The 18227-nt window shown below is 29.6% G+C and overlaps 5 protein-coding genes across 10 annotated transcripts; 2 read left to right on the forward strand and 3 right to left on the reverse strand.

Moving 5' to 3' along the window:
* Nucleotides 1-152: 152 nt before the first annotated feature.
* On the reverse strand, nucleotides 153-3053 carry Cdc45 (cell division cycle protein 45). Of its 3 annotated transcripts, none has more exons than XM_076303926.1 (10): nucleotides 2868-3053; nucleotides 2377-2529; nucleotides 2086-2295; nucleotides 1853-2020; nucleotides 1544-1785; nucleotides 1254-1466; nucleotides 1130-1187; nucleotides 661-1055; nucleotides 504-580; nucleotides 153-430 (listed from the first exon to the last, which is right to left on the reverse strand). In XM_076303926.1, the coding sequence occupies exons 1-10, from the start codon at nucleotides 2916-2918 to the stop codon at nucleotides 366-368; spliced, it is 1632 nt and encodes a 543-aa protein (XP_076160041.1). In that variant the 5' UTR covers nucleotides 2919-3053; the 3' UTR covers nucleotides 153-365. The 3 variants fall into 3 exon arrangements, 2 of the variants coding, with proteins under 2 accessions (XP_076160041.1, XP_076160040.1); XR_012991011.1 differs by having other exon boundaries at nucleotides 369-430; nucleotides 661-791; nucleotides 890-1055; nucleotides 1130-1466; nucleotides 2868-3050; XM_076303925.1 differs by having other exon boundaries at nucleotides 1130-1466; nucleotides 2868-3050.
* A 443-nt stretch (nucleotides 3054-3496) lies between these two features.
* Nop60b (dyskerin pseudouridine synthase 1 Nop60B) lies at nucleotides 3497-6313 on the forward strand. The gene is made up of 8 exons (XM_076327715.1): nucleotides 3497-3574; nucleotides 3926-4050; nucleotides 4140-4472; nucleotides 4552-4962; nucleotides 5037-5157; nucleotides 5378-5616; nucleotides 5686-5913; nucleotides 5975-6313. Exons 1-8 carry the CDS (start codon nucleotides 3562-3564, stop codon nucleotides 6050-6052), a joined length of 1548 nt encoding a protein of 515 aa, XP_076183830.1. The 5' UTR covers nucleotides 3497-3561; the 3' UTR covers nucleotides 6053-6313.
* A 545-nt stretch (nucleotides 6314-6858) lies between these two features.
* On the reverse strand, nucleotides 6859-8756 carry Rpn11 (regulatory particle non-ATPase 11). 3 transcript variants are annotated; one of them, XM_076304297.1, is made up of 7 exons: nucleotides 8738-8756; nucleotides 8533-8655; nucleotides 8239-8354; nucleotides 7893-8042; nucleotides 7505-7768; nucleotides 7168-7434; nucleotides 6859-7076 (listed from the first exon to the last, which is right to left on the reverse strand). In XM_076304297.1, the coding sequence occupies exons 3-7, from the start codon at nucleotides 8323-8325 to the stop codon at nucleotides 6915-6917; spliced, it is 930 nt and encodes a 309-aa protein (XP_076160412.1). In that variant the 5' UTR covers nucleotides 8326-8354; nucleotides 8533-8655; nucleotides 8738-8756; the 3' UTR covers nucleotides 6859-6914. The 3 variants fall into 3 exon arrangements, with proteins under 3 accessions (XP_076160412.1, XP_076160414.1, XP_076160413.1); XM_076304299.1 differs by lacking the exon at nucleotides 8738-8756 and having other exon boundaries at nucleotides 8573-8655; XM_076304298.1 differs by lacking the exon at nucleotides 8738-8756 and having other exon boundaries at nucleotides 8239-8383.
* On the forward strand, nucleotides 8283-9670 carry LOC143143246 (COX assembly mitochondrial protein homolog). The gene is made up of 4 exons (XM_076304300.1): nucleotides 8283-8475; nucleotides 8586-8773; nucleotides 9097-9201; nucleotides 9286-9670. The coding sequence occupies exons 2-4, from the start codon at nucleotides 8713-8715 to the stop codon at nucleotides 9489-9491; spliced, it is 372 nt and encodes a 123-aa protein (XP_076160415.1). The 5' UTR covers nucleotides 8283-8475; nucleotides 8586-8712; the 3' UTR covers nucleotides 9492-9670.
* Nucleotides 9667-11915, reverse strand: Tsen2 (tRNA splicing endonuclease subunit 2). 2 transcript variants are annotated; one of them, XM_076304296.1, is made up of 4 exons: nucleotides 11149-11915; nucleotides 10209-11046; nucleotides 9961-10121; nucleotides 9667-9800 (listed from the first exon to the last, which is right to left on the reverse strand). In XM_076304296.1, exons 1-4 carry the CDS (start codon nucleotides 11314-11316, stop codon nucleotides 9789-9791), a joined length of 1179 nt encoding a protein of 392 aa, XP_076160411.1. In that variant the 5' UTR covers nucleotides 11317-11915; the 3' UTR covers nucleotides 9667-9788. The 2 variants fall into 2 exon arrangements, with proteins under 2 accessions (XP_076160411.1, XP_076160409.1); XM_076304294.1 differs by having other exon boundaries at nucleotides 9667-9879.
* Between the last annotated feature and the right edge of the window lie 6312 nt (nucleotides 11916-18227).

Genomic DNA, 18227 nt, shown 5'->3' on the forward strand with positions numbered 1-18227 from the left:
CACTCTTCGAATATTTTTTTCTCATCTTTTCTTCTTGTTTCTTATTTATATTACCAACAGAACCGAAATTTGATTAGCCATTTCTTATATAAATGAAAAATTTACAATATAAATTGCAATAATTCTACTTTGTACGTATATCTATAATATGATTAAAGCTACATGTCATTAATAGTAAAACGAACATCGCTAACTCGCGTTTATCAAAAAATTACATGTCACAGGAAATAAAGTACATTAAATGCATCACATCGTCGTATTTTCTAAAAGATATTACTGTCACTATTTGTACTATTTTATTTACAAAATAAATAATAGGTGAAAAAATTTTATTTTTATACGTCAAATAGATCACTAAAATAATTTTATGCTAGAAGAGCTGCCAAAGCATCCAAAAATTTTGGTCTTTCCTCAGTTTTCAGTCTTATTACTAAAAAAAGAAAACTTATTAAAAAATTGAACATTTTAGAGGTAGAATTATAAAACTCTTAAACAATTTTTACTTGTTGTATCAAAGTAGTCTGCTTCTATGTTACAATTTGTATTTTTAGCTGCTTGTTCAAAAGCCCTTCCAAATAGACTGTAATAAATTAATATTGTTGCAATTAAACCAAATATAAGTTAAAATATTTTCATAATTACTCAAATATTGTGACCTACCTTCTTGGCTGGTCTTCACATACTGGTGGTATACCAACTACAAGACATGTACCACTTTCTGGATTTGATATTGAAGAAGCTACAAGTGGCCATTCTGGTGCTCGTCTGTTTTTTGAAGAATCTACATAAGCCTTCAAAGTAAATTGAGCTAACATCAGTAATGGATGTGCATGCGCGAACAGATAATTATCTGCACTTCCTTCTGGGATGATTACGTAAAGAAACGAACCGGCGCTTCTAATTTGCTTCATTTGTAAAATACTTTGTGCAGTTTTAAAAATATTACTAAGCATAAGTTTTGCCTTTTCTATGCCACTTTCTAAGACGTCTTTTTTAGTGCGCGATAAACAGTCCAATGCATCCAAAAAACAACGTTGCGGTAACCTTTCTTTTGACTAAGAAATCAAAATATTAATATGAATAATAACATTCATAGAATTAAACACTAACAAAAATACTATTAACTTACAGAAGATTCAATTAAGGCAAGCATAGCATAAACTATGTCCGAAGCACAATATTTAAACCTGTAACCATACTGAAGGGTAAAACTCGTTCCAATAATAGTGTCTACTTTGTATTTTCCTGCTAACTTTTCGACCATTTGTCTAAATTCTTGTCTAAGTGTGAGATCCATTGCAGAAAATCGTTGCTTTGACTGTGCTAAAGGTAAACCCATTTCTGCTAGAAGTTCCTTTAACCTTTGTTCTCCTCGAACTGACCAAAGTCTTAATGATACTGCAGTTGGTACTGAATGTCTTAGACTAGCTTCTACAGTCCAGTGCCGATACAGTACAAGTAAAAGACTATAATTCATATGTAAGGTATTACATTTTATATTTTGTTATGAATAGATAATAATATTTTGAATGGCAAAGGATACTCTTTATCATAAGTAATTCGAATTGTACTTTTCTGCTGTTGTTGCTGTCCATCAACATCTCCTCCTTGTTTATGAGTTAATCGGGATACATGAGAGTGAAGTGCACCCTCTTCAAGAACACTCAACCTTGATTCTACCTTACCAAGAATAGCTTGTTCAGTAGATCCAACTATAGCCCACCAAACCATATCTAAATTGTCTTTTGACATATTCCATGCCATTTCAAAAACAAGCATTGCACACTGTAAGAACAAAAAACATAATGAAATTTTTAATCAATGTGTATTTTTATTTTAATACAATGCTTACAGATTTGCCATAATAACTGTACTGCGTATAATTGAATAGAGTAGTTGCTCTGTTTTCTGACCACTTTCTGCGTTCAGCCCTTTTAATAATATCTTCTTCATTTAATCTTCGTCTTTTTTTTTGAGATTCATCATTTTCTAATTCTTCATTCATATCATCTTCATCAGACTAAGGATTATGAAACATGACATTTTTTTAAACATTTATGAACATGCAAAGTAAAAAAAGGTTACCGAATCGTCTCTGAAGATATCATTGTATTCTGGAATCTCATCCTCTTCATCAGCTTTGCCAAGTATACGTACTTGATCTTCTGAGTATATGTTGCATAAATCATAAGGTCTATGACTATCAAGAATATAAAATATCACAGATTCTGCAGGCTGCAACAATTCCACTAAGTCTAAGGTTCCTCCACAATTAATCAAAATAACATTTTTTACCTAAACAAATAGCAATTGTTAATTGTTAATTCTATTGCAAAAAATATACAAATATATATATATTTATGAAATTTTCATTACCTCCTCACAATTTTCATTAAAGGCATGTATCATATCCTGAATACCTTGGACAGGTATAAGTGTATATATCATGGTATCATTTTTAAATAGTTGCTGCAAAATTCTACAAGCACAAATGGCATCAATATCAAAATTAACTAGTAATAAACATCTCTGTAACAAAGAATAAAGGCAAATGAATAACTTTACTATGAAAATAATTAATTACAATTTACATTAGTGTTTCTATTTAAATTCAATGATTTTGGCAACTCATGATATATATAAAAGGGTGTAATATATGTGATTGTAACTAAAAATTATAACTATTCACCAAGTATGAACTAACAAATATAAGAACAATTCAAAAGTAAAACAAAAGTAAATCAAACGTAAGATTTTATGATCATTCGAAAACAACAAGATTAAGTAACAAGAAAGACTATTTAACCTATATAAATACATTGAGTTACCAAATTTTTAAAATGCAAAAAGTTAAATATGTAACTCACGTCACCCCTTATTAAGCGGTAGAAACCTCTTTCTAAGTTTTCCACAAACATATTGCGGTGATTCTCGGCATGGGAATACCTTTTATAATCACCGAACTCATTCAACACCGTTTCACTTTTTACTAATTCTAAACGACAACGTGCTGTTTGCAGTACTGAATGCAAGAAAATGCATTGGTAGATAATCAGGAAATATCGATACTAAACAGTTATAAATATTCATCACAGAATGTATAATGTATAAAATGTCCGAAATTCATGATTGTATAAATTGTATTAAAATTCTTATTTAATGAACGCATAAAATTGTAATGCAGAATTTAAAATACAAACAATAACACTCAGAAATTGGAGGCAAGTTGCAGTTGAATTTAAAAGTAGTTGGTGCATAAAAGAACTCTAAGATGGGCTTCAATTATGTATTTTCATATTAAATAAAAATACAATTTCATCACAGTCATTATGTATTATTTTTACATTAGTTAGTTGTTTGAGTTACTTATCTTATCATATCACATGAATTCAATATAACATACTTTTAAGAACCTTTTCTATGTTATCAGAATATTATTTAACATAGCAGATCTACTCTACACTTTGTTCATGGAATTCTGTAGTAGGACATAGTTGCTTCCGCGTGTTTGGTGTCGCATCGGTTCTTTGGAGTACACGTGTTGTTTCTACCTGCTTAAAAATGGCAGAAAGCGGTAATTGTTATTAATTTTATTTGTATTTTATATTGTTTCATGTACTATTTATCACACTGTACTCGTTAATTTAAATTAGGATTTTTATTTCATGCATAAGCATTAATAAAGATATGTACCTATTGTTATAAGTTTTGGTTACATGTGTAGCGGTAAACACGTGTTTTTATGCTTAATAAAAATCCCGATCGAAGATATTACTTTAAGTATAACACGTTGTACATGTTTTGTGCGCTTGATTTATATTGAAATTAATTTTCCATATACGTATGTGGTTATGTTCTAAAATTATGGTGTCGACAATTAAAGTGGTTGTAAATACATAGGTTAATTTTTGTTTTTTTTATGTAGACAAAAGTAAGAAAAAAAGTAAGAAGAAATCGCTTGGAGAAATACAAGCAACAATGAAGTGTCAAATTGAACCTTCCACTGAACTTGTAAAACTTGAATACAAAGATTGGCCTCTACTATTTAAGGTACATAATATAAAAATAAATTTATTTGGTGACCAAAAGAATAATTTTTTTACATAATTTTGACTGAGAATAAATTAATATTATTTCAGAATTTTGATAAAATGTTAACTCGTACAAAACATTTTACTCCTTTAATCAGTGGCTCAACACCATTACATCGTAGTTTATCTGAGTATGTAAAATCTGGATGCATTAATCTTGATAAACCATGCAATCCATCATCCCATGAGGTTGTAGCATGGATAAAGAGAATTTTAAAAGTAGAGAAAACTGGTCACTCCGGTACCTTAGATCCTAAGGTATCTGGTTGCTTAATAGTATGTATTGATAGAGCAACTAGATTAGCTAAATCACAGCAGTCTGCTGGAAAAGAATATGTTTCTGTCTTTAAATTACATTCTGCTCCAGAAAGTATTCAAAAGGTAAATTCATTACAGTTCATTTAACTGTAATTGTATCAATTTTACTCAATACATTAATCACAATAATGAAACAATATAGGTAAATCAAGCATTGGAAAAATTACGTGGTGCGCTTTTCCAACGGCCTCCACTTATATCTGCAGTCAAACGTCAACTTCGTGTCAGAACAGTTTATGACAGTTGGTTCCTAGATTACGATGATGAACGGAATATGGGAGTGTTCAGAGTTAGTTGTGAAGCTGGTTCTTATATTAGAACTATTTGTGTTCATCTTGGCCTCTTCTTAGGCACTGGTTGTCAAATGCAAGAACTACGAAGAAATCGTTCAGGTGTACAATCTGAAAAAGATGGAATGGTTACTATGCATGATATACTTGATGCTCAATGGTTATATGAAAACCATGGAGATGAATCATATTTAAGAAGAGTAATTAAACCTTTGGAAGCTCTTCTTGTAAATCACAAGAGAATCATTGTAAAAGATAGTGCAGTATGTATCTATACTTCCTATAAACAATTTTTATAATATATTTTTATTATGATGCTACATAATTATATTGATAGGTAAATGCTATTTGCTATGGGGCTAAAATTATGCTGCCAGGTATTCTGATGTATGATGATGGTATAGAACTGAACCAGGAAATTGTAATAGTAACTACTAAAGGCGAAGCTATAGCACTTGGTAAATAAATTTTCAAAGTATTATAGCACTGCCACACATTATTTGTAGCTTTGATTTAAGTCCTGGTGTATTTAGGAATCAATACTTCCATTATGAAATATTGAACATACTATTGTAACTATTTATTTGATTTATATTCCATTTCTTCAGTTCATTTTCATTTCTATAGAATAAATAAATGATTTAAATTGTACTTACAAGTTTCTTTTTACTATTACAGCTATAGCATTAATGACATCTCCCACAATGACAGCTTGTGATCATGGTGTAGCTGCAAAAATAAAACGAGTAATCATGGAAAGAGATGCATATCCAAGGAAATGGGGTTTGGGACCAAAAGCATCTGTAAAAAAACGTATGATAATTGAAGGAAAGTTAGACAAATATGGAAAACCGAATGAAAATACACCTGCTGGTTGGTTGTCAAGTTATACAGATTATAGTACAGCTACAATTAAGGTAAGCATTACATTTTTCTTTCACTGCTTATTTAAATAGATAATTTATTTAAATTTTTGTACTAAATAGACAGAGGAAAATGGTGTTACTGATACTGTAACTCAAAAACGCAAATGGGAAGCTACTCTTCCACCACCTACAACAGATGTTACAATAAAAGAGGAAAAAATCGAAGATCCAGAAACAGCATCGCCAAAAGACAAAAAGAAAGACAAAAAAGATAAGAAGAAAAAGAAAAAGAAGGAAAAGAATGAATCTGAAGCTGATGACTCAGTAGTAATAGAAGGTGCAAGTGAGGTGAGATGATTATTAATACTTATACAAAATTTCAAGTATTTATCAATATTTTTATTTATAGGAAACACCAGTTAAGGAAGAGAAAAAGAAAAAGAAGAAAAAAAAAGATAAAGAACAAGAAGCACCAACATCGAGTTGAAAACACTTTTTTAAATTATATACTTGTTAAAAGGGTATAACAATCTTTTCGTAAATGCGAAGAAAAAAATACGATATTTCATATAAGAGAACGTAACTCTTCTTTACAAACCAATTTTCAGAAAATATACCTTATTTTGCAATTTTTAATTTGTAAAAAGGAAATATTCATCTCTTATATATATTATTCACTGTATTAAATTAAAAAGAATATTTTATATTTTGTAAACTTGTACAGATTGTAATTCAAAACAGTTTACATTTAGTAACCATTTAGATAATATTCCAAAACTTAATTTGCAGTAATTGTATAACACTTTTTATTAATGGTAAAATAAGAACAAATAAAAATTACCATTAGAAGTTTATTAAATTTCGCAAATAATAAAAATGTATATTGATACGATATTTTGTATCAAAAAATGTATATAATGAATTAGCTTTATTTGAAAATGTTAAACAAATATTCTTTTATAATTTGCTTATTGTAATGCTATTTCCTTAGTTTACATTTATAAAAACATGCAACATTGCAGTATTTTAATTTTATACCAAGTAACGTTATCTTAGACTATTTCATCACTTTTTCAGCATACATGTTTCACTCACCTTATAACAGACGGTAAGTCATAAGTTATGTCTGAATATCTGTCAAATTTATAAATATATTTTCAATAAATATATAAAAATCTACTTATATGCATTTCATTATTTTTTTCAATATGAGTATAAGTAGTAAAAAATTGAAAAGATAATTAAAAAATTGTGCACCATATGTATTATTTTTGGGTACAAATTATAAACACATTTTAAAAAGATTGTATATATTTTTAATATAGTGCAAATTGTATTTTAAGAAATAGTTATTTAAATACAACTGTATCAAGCATAGCTCCCAGACATTGAACAATATTTGTAGCCATAAGCGTGTCCACCTTCTCTTCCAAATGTCGCTTTGGATCCTGTTTACCCACATTTTTTATAGCTAACTGTTCAGGTGTCATTTTTTCTTCATCTTCCAAAGCCTATAAAAATAAATTTCCTGATTATTACATTTGTTTAGGACTTTTAATTCTATTTTTAAAGTGCTTTTAATACCACATTTTAATACATTACCTTGTTGTAATTCTTTGCAAGTTCAAGCATTTCAGATACAATATTTTCATTGAGACAACTGTGTTCTGAATATTCAGCGAGAATGAGACCATCCATCCATGTCTTTTTGTGTAAATTTAACAACATTTTCTGTTCTAATTCATTCTTGCGATAGTTAATACTAATGCTATAATAATGACGATTTAAACCATGAATCAAAGCTTGAACAGATGGTTTCTGAAGATGACCTAAATTGGACGTAGTTTGACGAGGTTCTTGACCCAAAACCTGTAATTTTATGTACAACATACAGATATATACATTAAATAGAGATCATATTTTGTTTTAAGATATTTACCATCATGTTTGGATTAATTAATCTAAATGCATCAATAACAACTTTCCCTTTTACAGACTGTATAGGATCAATAACAACAGCCACTGCTCTTTCACTAAGAGCTTCAAATGACTGCTGTGTGTTAATATCTACACCAGAAAGCCAGCAACCAAATCCAGGATGAGAATGATACCATCCAACAACCATTTCTGGCCGACCTGTTTGTTTAAGCATATCTAACATTTTTGCTTGAAATACTGGATCAACTGCCTCTACACTAACTCCCTAAGAGGACAAACAATATACTAATAAATATAGCATTACAAGTCAACAGTTAATAGTTATTTTAACGAGAAACAAAATACAAGTGAAACAACATTGTAATATACTAGAAGATTCTTAATCTTACTGTTCCTGTTTGAGGCATAGCAAACACATCAATAACACGAACAGTATAATCATCAACAAATTCTCCAAGCATCAAACCCATTACTTCCATAGGTACGCCAGCACGTCCATGTTTAAGCATTTTTAAAAGTGCTAAAGATGATATGTACACCTGATAATATTAATGATAATAGTATGTCATTAATTTATTAACAATTATAAAGTAAACTAATATGTTCTAAACAAAAATTTATCTTTAATTATAATTGTCAATAAAGCAGAACAATTAAAGTAAACAAGAAGTTCTCTATGTTAATTAAAATAAGAAATAAATGAGTTTAATAAATGTGAAATTAAATAAATTTTACCTGCTCTGCAGTGTCAACAACTGGAGCATCTGAAGTTCCTTGATTCAGACCTGGCATAGTTGCACCTAATCTCAGAAGTCGATCCATATTTTTTATCTTTTATTTCTCAAACGTTTCTAAAAGCATTATATATACACTTAACTGTCTATCAGAAACAGAAAATATACTAATTATTAAATTGTGTATTCATGTTTAAGGTATATCAATCTTTATTGAGGTTAAGTTCATCGACAATACGTAAGAAAGAAACAATATTACATTAAATCGAATAAATTATGCTTTTTATTAACTTACTTATTAAATTAGACCACTAATAGAAAATACTACAATTTACCGTTCATTCGTAGTATTAAATAAGCACTCCTTTTATAAGCAATGCATTGACAACTCTCAAATGTGCACACTCACGAGCGCAACCTATAGGAAGTGAGAAATATTTATAGAATTTTCAATGATAATCGAAATCCAAAACTAATGAAAGAAGAAATAAAAGAATTACATCGAATGAGATATACAGGAGGACCACATAATTTAGGTAAACTTTACTACAAAAAAAAAAATTAAGTTACAATTTACAAATATAAAATGAGTAATTTAAACATAATTTATGATAAAGTGAGGTTATGGAGTTAAATTTTAATCACTTTATCAAAATGCAAGTTTATTAAAATGTAAACAGTTTTGTTATTTTGATCATTTTTTCAAAAATGAAACAAAATAATATGTACTTATGAATGAACAAAATAGTATGTTTTTATAAGTTACGTTATTTTGAACAGTGCAATACAATAACTATTTGTAAATATACAAACGTAAAACCATTAATAAATGTATATTTTAAGTAGCCATGTTTTATAGGTGATCCCGATGATAAAACTTTAAGAAAGGTAGAAGAAGAAATACTCATACCGCAAAAAATGCGGGATAAAGCAAAAAATGAAAAATGCATTGAAGAAGTTAAGGGTAATATTCATGTATTTGAAAAAATATTATTATTTATATTTGAACACATTAGATAATATTTTTTTCTACACATTTGACTTGCAGAGTTTTCAAACTGTTGTAAAGCTGCTAGTTTTTTAATGGTCGTTAAATGTAGAAAAGAAAATGCTGCGTTAAAAACATGCTTAACGGATTGGTATACCAATGAAAGCTTTAAGGAAACTTGTAGACAAGAATATTTAGAGGAAAGAAGTGATTATCGAAGAACTGGTTTATCAAAAAAATTCGGAACAAGATTACAAGCAGCATAAAAGTCTTTGTTACTAGTGATAAATAGAAAATTGAAAAAGCATTATTATTAATTACAAATGATAAACAATATTATTTTCTACTATTATTCCTTGTATAATGGAAGCATTGATTTTCTAATAGTAAGACTAGCAAAACAATAAAGAAAAGCAATTTAATAAAAATGACATTTTTAACTACAGTATATGCATTTATTTGTAAATTTAGTAAATATGTTATACAAAATTAACATGAATCGTCGTCCTCCTCTTCTATATCTTTATTATGTTTGGGATTCCATCTTCTCCATAATAGTTCTCTTACAGAAAATTCTGACAAAATATCTAAATTAAGTATGTTAGAAGTATATGAAGCTGAAGATGGCCATAAAACTTGGGCAAATAATATTTCCTATGTTCAGAATACAAAATGAAATTTAAATAATTTAAAATATAAATGAAAATTGAAACATAATGAATTTACATAAATTACCTTTGCAGCAGTCTCCGATAATCTATCTAGTCCAAGTAGATTATTCCATGTTGGTTTGTGCATAGATTTACTTTGATCTCTAATTAATGAATCACCTTCTAAAACATCTACTATGACAATGTATGATGCATGATAATATGATGGTCCTTGTTTATATAGTACTAAAATATGAAAAATTATTTACATTAATATTAATAAATTTTTCATTCAATTGAATAGATAATGCAAGAGAAAAAAGTAACACTGACAAAAGTCTCCACCATATTTAAGTCCTGGTTTTACTACCCATCCTTTGCTTCGGAAATAGTGATATACAACATATTTTTGCACAAAATTTTTATCAGCTTTGCAAAACAAATGCCAAGCACTATCAATGTCTAATAAATTACCATCAAAATCTATTACATTTAAACAACCTAAGCCATACAAAAGAAAAAAGGTTTCTTCAAATGTAAGGTGAAGAGTTTCTTGTACTGGAAAACTTCCACATTCGATTTTCGGTTTTATTTCCTTTAGATAGTTTTCATTTTCCGAATCACTATTTGGCAAAACAAGTAATTTGTTCTGAACATCTGCATCATTGTTAACAAAACATACATTATCTTCCTTAAAATTAAAATTTTCAAAGCAATAAGACTCTTCTTTTTCTTCACTTTCTATACATTCTTTATCATTATTTTTAATATTCTGAGATTGTTCAGTAATATCATTATTTACAATAACACATATGTCATCTTCTTTTGTTAAATCAAGATTTATTTGATCAATTTCTACTTTTTTATCGGTTGGTTCACTTTTCCTCAAATTTTTGTCAGAAGAAACCAAGTTTGTATCTATTTCAACTATTTCTGGACTTTTTGAAGAGGTTTCATTATCTTGAAGGTCATTGGCACAAGAAAATTCATATTTATTTTCTTCTAAATGTATATATTTACTATTACTAGGTTCCATACTAAGTTCATTGAATTGTTTCAACCATTCTTGTCTACGAATCCATTGCCTACTTCTTATAACAGGAGGTGCTCCATAACGTGCCTTTCCAAATGAAGGAAAACCACGTGATAACGAACCTTTACCAAAAAATCCCTATAAAAATAAAATTAAAAATAATACTAATAATTTCAATTATATACATGTATACATACGATTATTATTATATTTAGATATATACTTGTACGTAATAATTACCATAGAATGTACTGCAATAATTTCATTTGGTTCGATTATGCAAGATCCTATATCTGTAAGGTGAGCAGTATAAGTCACCCATTCATTTTTGTCACCTATCATAATTGGAAATGGTGGTTCATCTTTTAATTTCACACGTCGTTTTCTCTTTGGTTCCCGTAAATTCATATTATTATTTTATATAATATAATACAGATGTAGAATAATACACAGTGGTAAAATGTATTACACGAAGACTCGTATTTAATTTATTATTTTGAGATTTATAAATCAAATTTTTTATTCAAACATCTGTGCATTAATATCTGTTATGACAAACATATATTTATTATCTAACTATCCAATCCTTATTTCTATAAACATAATTGGGAAGAGGTTTCAATCATTTTAAGAGTATCTTTTTTTGAAATGAATGGTACCAGAGAATTTTATACCGGAGAAATACAACACAATTTTTATGTTTAATGTATTTTATGATATAGCAGAATTTTTTTAAATTGATAATTTTAAAGGTTGAAGTATTAAGTATTAAAGTTATTAGAATTTATTGTGCACAGTTGGTACATCTTTTTTGTGTAATTAGTACAATGTGTCTACTATAATAGGTTAACAGCACCGTATTTTAAAATTTGCTTATCTTTATGATTATGCAAATAGTTTATGTACTCAACATTTAATAGTTACACTGTATAAAGTATAGTTAAGAAAAAATAAAATAAAAAATATATTAAAATTGACAACGGTGATTAAAGGCATATGTACTTATATTTGTATATACATATACGTCTTGCACTTTTCATGTTGCACAGATGAAAACCTAGATGGCGTTATTTATATTTTATAATAAATTATCAACAGAATAAACAGATTATTACTTTTTGAATATGTACTATTATTATTGCACATTGCTTCCACTAAACGATTTCCAATTTTAATTCTATGTTTCTATTAACAATGAAGTAAGTCAAACAGGAGTATTCAGGCAAAGTTGGTGAATTTATTCTCTATCTTTCTTATGTAATGTTCTCCCGTCTTTCTCTAGCTTCTATAAACGACTTCCATTATCGTTCTGTATTTCTATTAACATCGGAACATTTCGAATAGGAAATCAAAAAGAAAAGTTCCCAATATTATATTGAAACAAATAGGTTATGTTAGTGCGAAAAGAATTGCCATCTTCTAAAATTATAAGCAATTAATTCATGTTGGTAAACATTTTTGCTAAAATGGACCTTGAATGTAGTCACGAACATTTGCTAAACAATGCACGTCCAGATTATCGTTAATTTGAACCGGAAATTAAAAAAAAATATAGATTGCATTGAATACAATCGACGTGGTAAATAATGGCTTAAAATATCATTTTGGTGAAATTCTACATCATATATGTTCGGAACATGCGTAAATGTTAATAACAATCGCGTCGATGTACAAAAATTCACTGAAAGCATTCCCCTTTGCAGATTTCGCAATATCCAGAAGTTTATTTATCATAATTATTAACAACCGTCATAGGAACATAGTTTAAACTTTTATTAACAACTTTCTAGTATGAATAATGGCTTAAAATATCATTTTGTTGAAGTATTCGTTCGCGAATAAATTGTTGTCATTGAGATTCAACCGATATTGTCAAGGATACACATATCGATTATCGATTCAAAAGTGTTCATCACGATAATTTTTCTATCTAAAAAAACAATTAATTGAATTCCGACGTTTTTAAGTGAAAAATGCAACTTTTATACGTATAGTGTAAATTATAAGAATTGAATAAATGTTAAAATAATGTAACAACTAGACAATTATTACTTTCCATGCCCTAAAACTTTACGAAACACGTTTTTACTTCAAATCTCGATCAAAATCAATTTCTATAAGTTACTTAATCATTTGTAATGCATAAATAAGATGCACATTGTTCGATCAATACTGGGAACATGCTTAAATGTTGATAACAATCGCGGAAATGAACGAACATTCACCGAAACCGTTCGCCTTCGCAGATTTTGCAATATTTTGATGTATATTTATCATATTTATTAACAACCGTCGTAGGACCGTAGATTAAACAATTATTAACAATGTTCTAGTATAAATAATGGCTAAAAAGCCATCAATTTGTTGAAATATTCGATTAGATCGAACAAATACAATCGAAGAAACCGTGCGATAAAATAAATGAATATTTCTCTACATATCAGAATTATAGTTTGTATGTTTGCAAATATATTCTGAACCCGCAATTACAAATCCCTGTAATGTGGTAATTACATGGGTTGCCATCTATTGGAGAAACAGTTAAACTACACTTAAGGGGTGAAAACACCTGGCGGAGAAACGCTCAAGTTTGTCGAGGAATTGTTCTAACCTTCATCAATAGATGGCCTCACAAACATTATCGACCGACATTACAGATAAGTATCTGCTTTCGAATAATATTCCCTACAGTTCGATAAAATAAATGAATAGTTCTTTAGATTTAAAAATTATAGTTTGTATGAATGCAAATATATTCTGAATGCGCAATTCCAAACATTTGTGACGTGGTAATTACATGGGTTGCCATCTATTGTAGAACGGGTTAAACTACACTTAAGATGTGAAAACCCTTGGCGGAGAAACGCCCAAGTTTGTTGCGTTACCATTATGCTTATGGTGCCATCTATTGATGAAGGTCAGAACAATTCCTCGACAAACTTGAGCGTTTCTCCGCCAGGTGTTTTCACCCCTTAAGTATAGTTTAATCCTTTCTCCAATAGATGGCAACCCATGTAAATATCACGTCACAAATGTTTGGAAGCGCGCGTTCAGAATATATTTACCGATATTTACCGATACCACATATAAGTAATTCCATTTGTATGATATTCCCTACCGCGCGATCAAATAAATAAATATTTCTGTACAAACTTTTATATGTATTATCTTTCGAATAAAGGTAAAATTAAACGAAATCAGCATAATGTAATTTCCTTACATTCTAGCCTTACTTTATACAATTAAAAAAATCTTTAATACCTCGAAATCAAGGCTAGACATATTGATTATCGACTCACAAGTATTTATCACGATGATTTTTCTATATAGAAAAGCGATTAATCGAATTTCAGCACTTTTGAGTAAAAAATACAACTTCTACGCGTATTGTGTAAATTATGAGAATTAAATAAATGGTAAATTATTGCACTAAATAGACAATTATTACTTTCGGTGCTTTAAAATTTTACGAAACAAATTTTTACTTTGAATCTCGATCAAAAACAAATTCTATAAGTTACTTAATCATTTATAATGCATAAATAACATACATATTGTTCGATTAATTTTGGGAACATGTATAAATGTTAGTAACAATCGCGAAGATTAACAAACATGTTCTCCAATAGATGACAACCCATATAATTACCACGTTACAAATGGTTGGAATTGCGCGTTCAGAATATATTTGCATGCATACAAATAATAATTTCGATATGTACCGAAATATTCATTTATTTTATCGCACGGTAGGCAATGGCATTCGAAAGGAGATACTTATATGTAATGTCGGTAGATAATGCTTGTGGGGCCATCTATTGATGAAAGTCAGAACAATTCCTCGACAAACTTGAGCGTTTCTCCGCCAGGTGTTTTCACCCCTTAAGTGTAGTTTATCTCTTTCTCCAATAGATGGCAACCCATGTAATTACCACATTACAGGGATTTGTAATTGCGGGTTCAGAATTAATTTGCATACATACAAACTATAATTCCGATATGTAGAGAAATATTCATTTATTTTATCGCACGGTTTCATCGATTGTATTTGTTCGATCTAACCAAATATTTCAAGAAATTGATGGTTTTCTAGCCATTATGTATACCGGAACATTGTCAAAAATTGTTTAATCTACGGTCCAACGACGGTTGTTAATAATTATGATCAATAAACGTCAAGATATTGCGAAATCTGCGAAAGCGAACGGTTTCGGTGAATGATTTTTCATTTCCGCGATTGTTACTAACATTCATGCATGTTCCCAATATTAATCGAACAATGTGCATCTTATTTATACATTAAAAATGATCGATTCGCAAAATCGGCAAAATTTCATTTAAAATGGCCGTAACGGGTCAAATTCGCAGAATTCTTAGAATTGGCGTCATTTCTAAAAAATACAATTCCAAAAATCTCCAACATTTCGACATGACGATGGAAGAGAATAGTACGTGAAACTAAATAGGATTGATTTAGGTTAATTTGAAGTAACATTAATTTACAAACAAATATCTGAGTCAGAATAAACGTGATTATTTAAGTAAGTAGTCATAGTAACAATAGTAGCAGTTATAACAGTAGTTTTATAAGTATTCTTTCTCAAGGATTACTATTATATATTTTCAATGACGACCGGTCCCAGTAACATACCTATGTATTGTTAGTTTATGAGTTAATTGTATTGGGAGAAAAGTTTGTTCAAAGAAAATCTTTCTTTCGGTGAACAATTACTTCAATTGCGGTTCTTTTATTTTAAGAAAAGATTACTGATTTAGACAAAACATTTTTTTTTAATTCCATTGTTGTTTCTTTATTGGAATTATTAAAAAATTCGAACATGCGCCGGTCTGTTTATAGCTACTCCTGTGATTTAATTTTGATTACTTTCGGAGGAAACAATTATTAATTTTTCCAAACGTATAGTCTTAATTCTAAACGTTAAAGTGCTGTATTCGTATTCCAGTCTGAATCGATAACGTTGGAAGTGATACGGAAATGGTAATGGGGCGCTAGAGCGAGAGCCCCAAGTTGTAGGAAATGGCATTGACTGAGACGTCTAGTTTATTCCTCGTCCGTGCAATCAATAATAAGTATTTTACTTTTGTTAATATTACTACCTTCGGTGGTTGTTTGCAATACGGTTTCCAATATCATTGGTTGAAACCTTGAATGCGCAAAAAAATCATTAATTTTTCACGAGGTCTATAACTAAAAACACGAGTTATTATTTGAAATTCTCAGGACTTTTAGTACAAGTTTTAAAACAATTGTTTCATTAATTTAAAATTTATATTTTATTTATGAATAATATTAGAAGCTTTTATAACCAATTACAAAATATCAATATAAGACAGGAATGCATCTTAATACTGCGGACGTTACAAAGAGGGCGTAAATACTATGAAAACTTTCGATTTTATTAATATACGTACTACGCGTATTTCTCATGGTGTATAATTTTTTGTATAAATATTTTCGAAATAGTGAATAGACTTAATTTTATTGGCCCTCGTAAATTATGCATTAAATGTATTAATTTCATTAATTTTTATTAAGGAAAAAGGTAAATCATACTTATTTTCGTAACAAATATTTGCAAAATTTCATTCAATAAGTGATCAGTATGTAAAGCTAGTACAAACAAGCAAACAGTATAATAATAAACATGTCGCAAGAAATGTAAATAAATATGTGTTGTATTATTTCACGTGTTATATTATTTTACCTCTTGAACGATGCGAAGTCCAGCTTCTAAACTTCTAAATGACGAATTTATAATGTAAACGCCTATAACGTGCTTTTTCTGTTTCTAATCGATGAGTCATGAGTAGATTGCGAAAGAACTCTGTACAACGGATAATAAATCATTTTCAGAACGACGCACATAAATGAAATATTACGCTTTTAACGGGTTTCAAAAATGACGCGTCGAGCCGTGCTGAAGTTTTTTAATCATAGTTATTATTATCGTTAATATCCATATAATTATCAATAACTACAGTAAAACACAAAACAAAAATGGTGATATCTGTACATTTCTTTCCTTAAGTAAGTAGTAACATAAACGTTTTTGTATACCAGTAGCCTATAATAGGAAGAAACTAAATCATAATATTCACAGATATTTTACAAGATAGATAAGACACGAGGTAGACACGCATGCCGCGGGAATTTGAATTCTATATATATGCATATATATATAAAACGATTACCACGAATAAAAGAAAAGTAGAAGAAAAAGAGAGGGGGGTGGGTGAGGAGGTTAAGAGGAGAAAGGGCACAAAGGACAGAGAAGAAACAGAAACAATAGTCGTTTTCTAAAAATGAACGAAACACCGCGACGTGAGCGTCTTATTCGCGTCCTATTATACTTATCCGTAGCTGTAATATATATGCTTTTTTTTATACTTATCATCTCGCTCGCTCACTTATACTTCTACACTGTACATATGCACAACGCATCTTTTACACTGTACATGCACACGCTCTCCACGAGTATCAGCGCTGCCTTAAATTAATCGTGTTTTCTTAGGGGTCGTCAGAACAGAAGTGTGGTTCGGACAATGCGTGTACGTTTTGCATTGTTCACACGTCAGGAAAATAAATTGTCGAATAGAAAATCGAAGAAGTTAAGCTTTTAAACGTATCGGCTCCCTCGATATAATACATTATAAACGTATCGTTTATCCAACGAAACGTGTTCGTGTATTATATTCGTCTCGATATTAATTAACACGGTGGACGGGGTAGGGGTGGGGGGGATAAAAGAAACATTATTCACGAAGGATTATCTTTACCTGTAAAAGAACAACGATAACAATTAAGAAAAAACAAAAGTCCCTTTTTAATGACTTAAAACGAACGATTTGTTGGAATCGATTGAACACGGTATTAAGGAATAAAATATGTTTTGACCATCCCTAATACTTTTACATAAGGTTATTCTCTAGAGGCATGCGCCCTACACGCAGCAGCAATAATATCGTAAATAGGTAAGTTTCTTTATATTACTTAATATGTTTTCTCACGGCTCCGTGTGATATAGTGTAATTTCTGGTCTATACACGTAAGCGCATTATTATCTTCGACACGATTGCTAAAGAGTCTATGACACATCGCGTAGAAGGCGACAAGGGGTAAGAGAAGTGGGGATGGAAGTGTGTAGAACGGGGCGACGTCAATGGTCAATGAGATCGGTCATACTATATCTGTTTCCAGTATGACATACTTTAAGCCCCTCCTTTCAATGTGCGGGTTGGTACGTTCTAACTAGCCTGGTGTAATAATGTTAATAATAATTGATAGCAGCGATAATAGT

Source organism: Ptiloglossa arizonensis, chromosome 2 (assembly GCF_051014685.1).
Source record: "Ptiloglossa arizonensis isolate GNS036 chromosome 2, iyPtiAriz1_principal, whole genome shotgun sequence".
Taxonomy (NCBI): Eukaryota; Metazoa; Arthropoda; class Insecta; order Hymenoptera; family Colletidae; genus Ptiloglossa; species Ptiloglossa arizonensis.

Coding starts and splice junctions, on each gene's coding strand:
- LOC143143246 (XM_076304300.1), top strand. CDS start 8,713: ATGAAAGAAGAAATAAAAGAATTACATCGAATGAGATATACAGGAGGA. Junction 8,774..9,096: donor AGGAGGACCACATAATTTAG/GTAAACTTTACT, acceptor CATGTTTTATAG/GTGATCCCGATGATAAAACT. Junction 9,202..9,285: donor ATGCATTGAAGAAGTTAAGG/GTAATATTCATG, acceptor TTTGACTTGCAG/AGTTTTCAAACTGTTGTAAA.
- Nop60b (XM_076327715.1), top strand. Junction 4,051..4,139: donor ATTGGCCTCTACTATTTAAG/GTACATAATATA, acceptor ATATTATTTCAG/AATTTTGATAAAATGTTAAC. Junction 5,914..5,974: donor TAATAGAAGGTGCAAGTGAG/GTGAGATGATTA, acceptor TTTTATTTATAG/GAAACACCAGTTAAGGAAGA.
- Tsen2 (XM_076304294.1), bottom strand. CDS start 11,316: ATGAATTTACGGGAACCAAAGAGAAAACGACGTGTGAAATTAAAAGAT. Junction 11,047..11,148: donor TTATTGCAGTACATTCTATG/GTAATTATTACG, acceptor TTATTTTTATAG/GGATTTTTTGGTAAAGGTTC. Junction 9,880..9,960: donor TATCGGAGACTGCTGCAAAG/GTAATTTATGTA, acceptor TTCTGAACATAG/GAAATATTATTTGCCCAAGT.
- Rpn11 (XM_076304297.1), bottom strand. CDS start 8,325: ATGGATCGACTTCTGAGATTAGGTGCAACTATGCCAGGTCTGAATCAA. Junction 8,043..8,238: donor TTGTTGACACTGCAGAGCAG/GTAAAATTTATT, acceptor TAATATTATCAG/GTGTACATATCATCTTTAGC. Junction 7,769..7,892: donor CTATGCCTCAAACAGGAACA/GTAAGATTAAGA, acceptor TTGTCCTCTTAG/GGAGTTAGTGTAGAGGCAGT.
- Cdc45 (XM_076303925.1), bottom strand. CDS start 2,918: ATGTTTGTGGAAAACTTAGAAAGAGGTTTCTACCGCTTAATAAGGGGT. Junction 2,021..2,085: donor ATATCTTCAGAGACGATTCG/GTAACCTTTTTT, acceptor CATAATCCTTAG/TCTGATGAAGATGATATGAA. Junction 1,467..1,543: donor CGAATTACTTATGATAAAGA/GTATCCTTTGCC, acceptor TATGAATTATAG/TCTTTTACTTGTACTGTATC.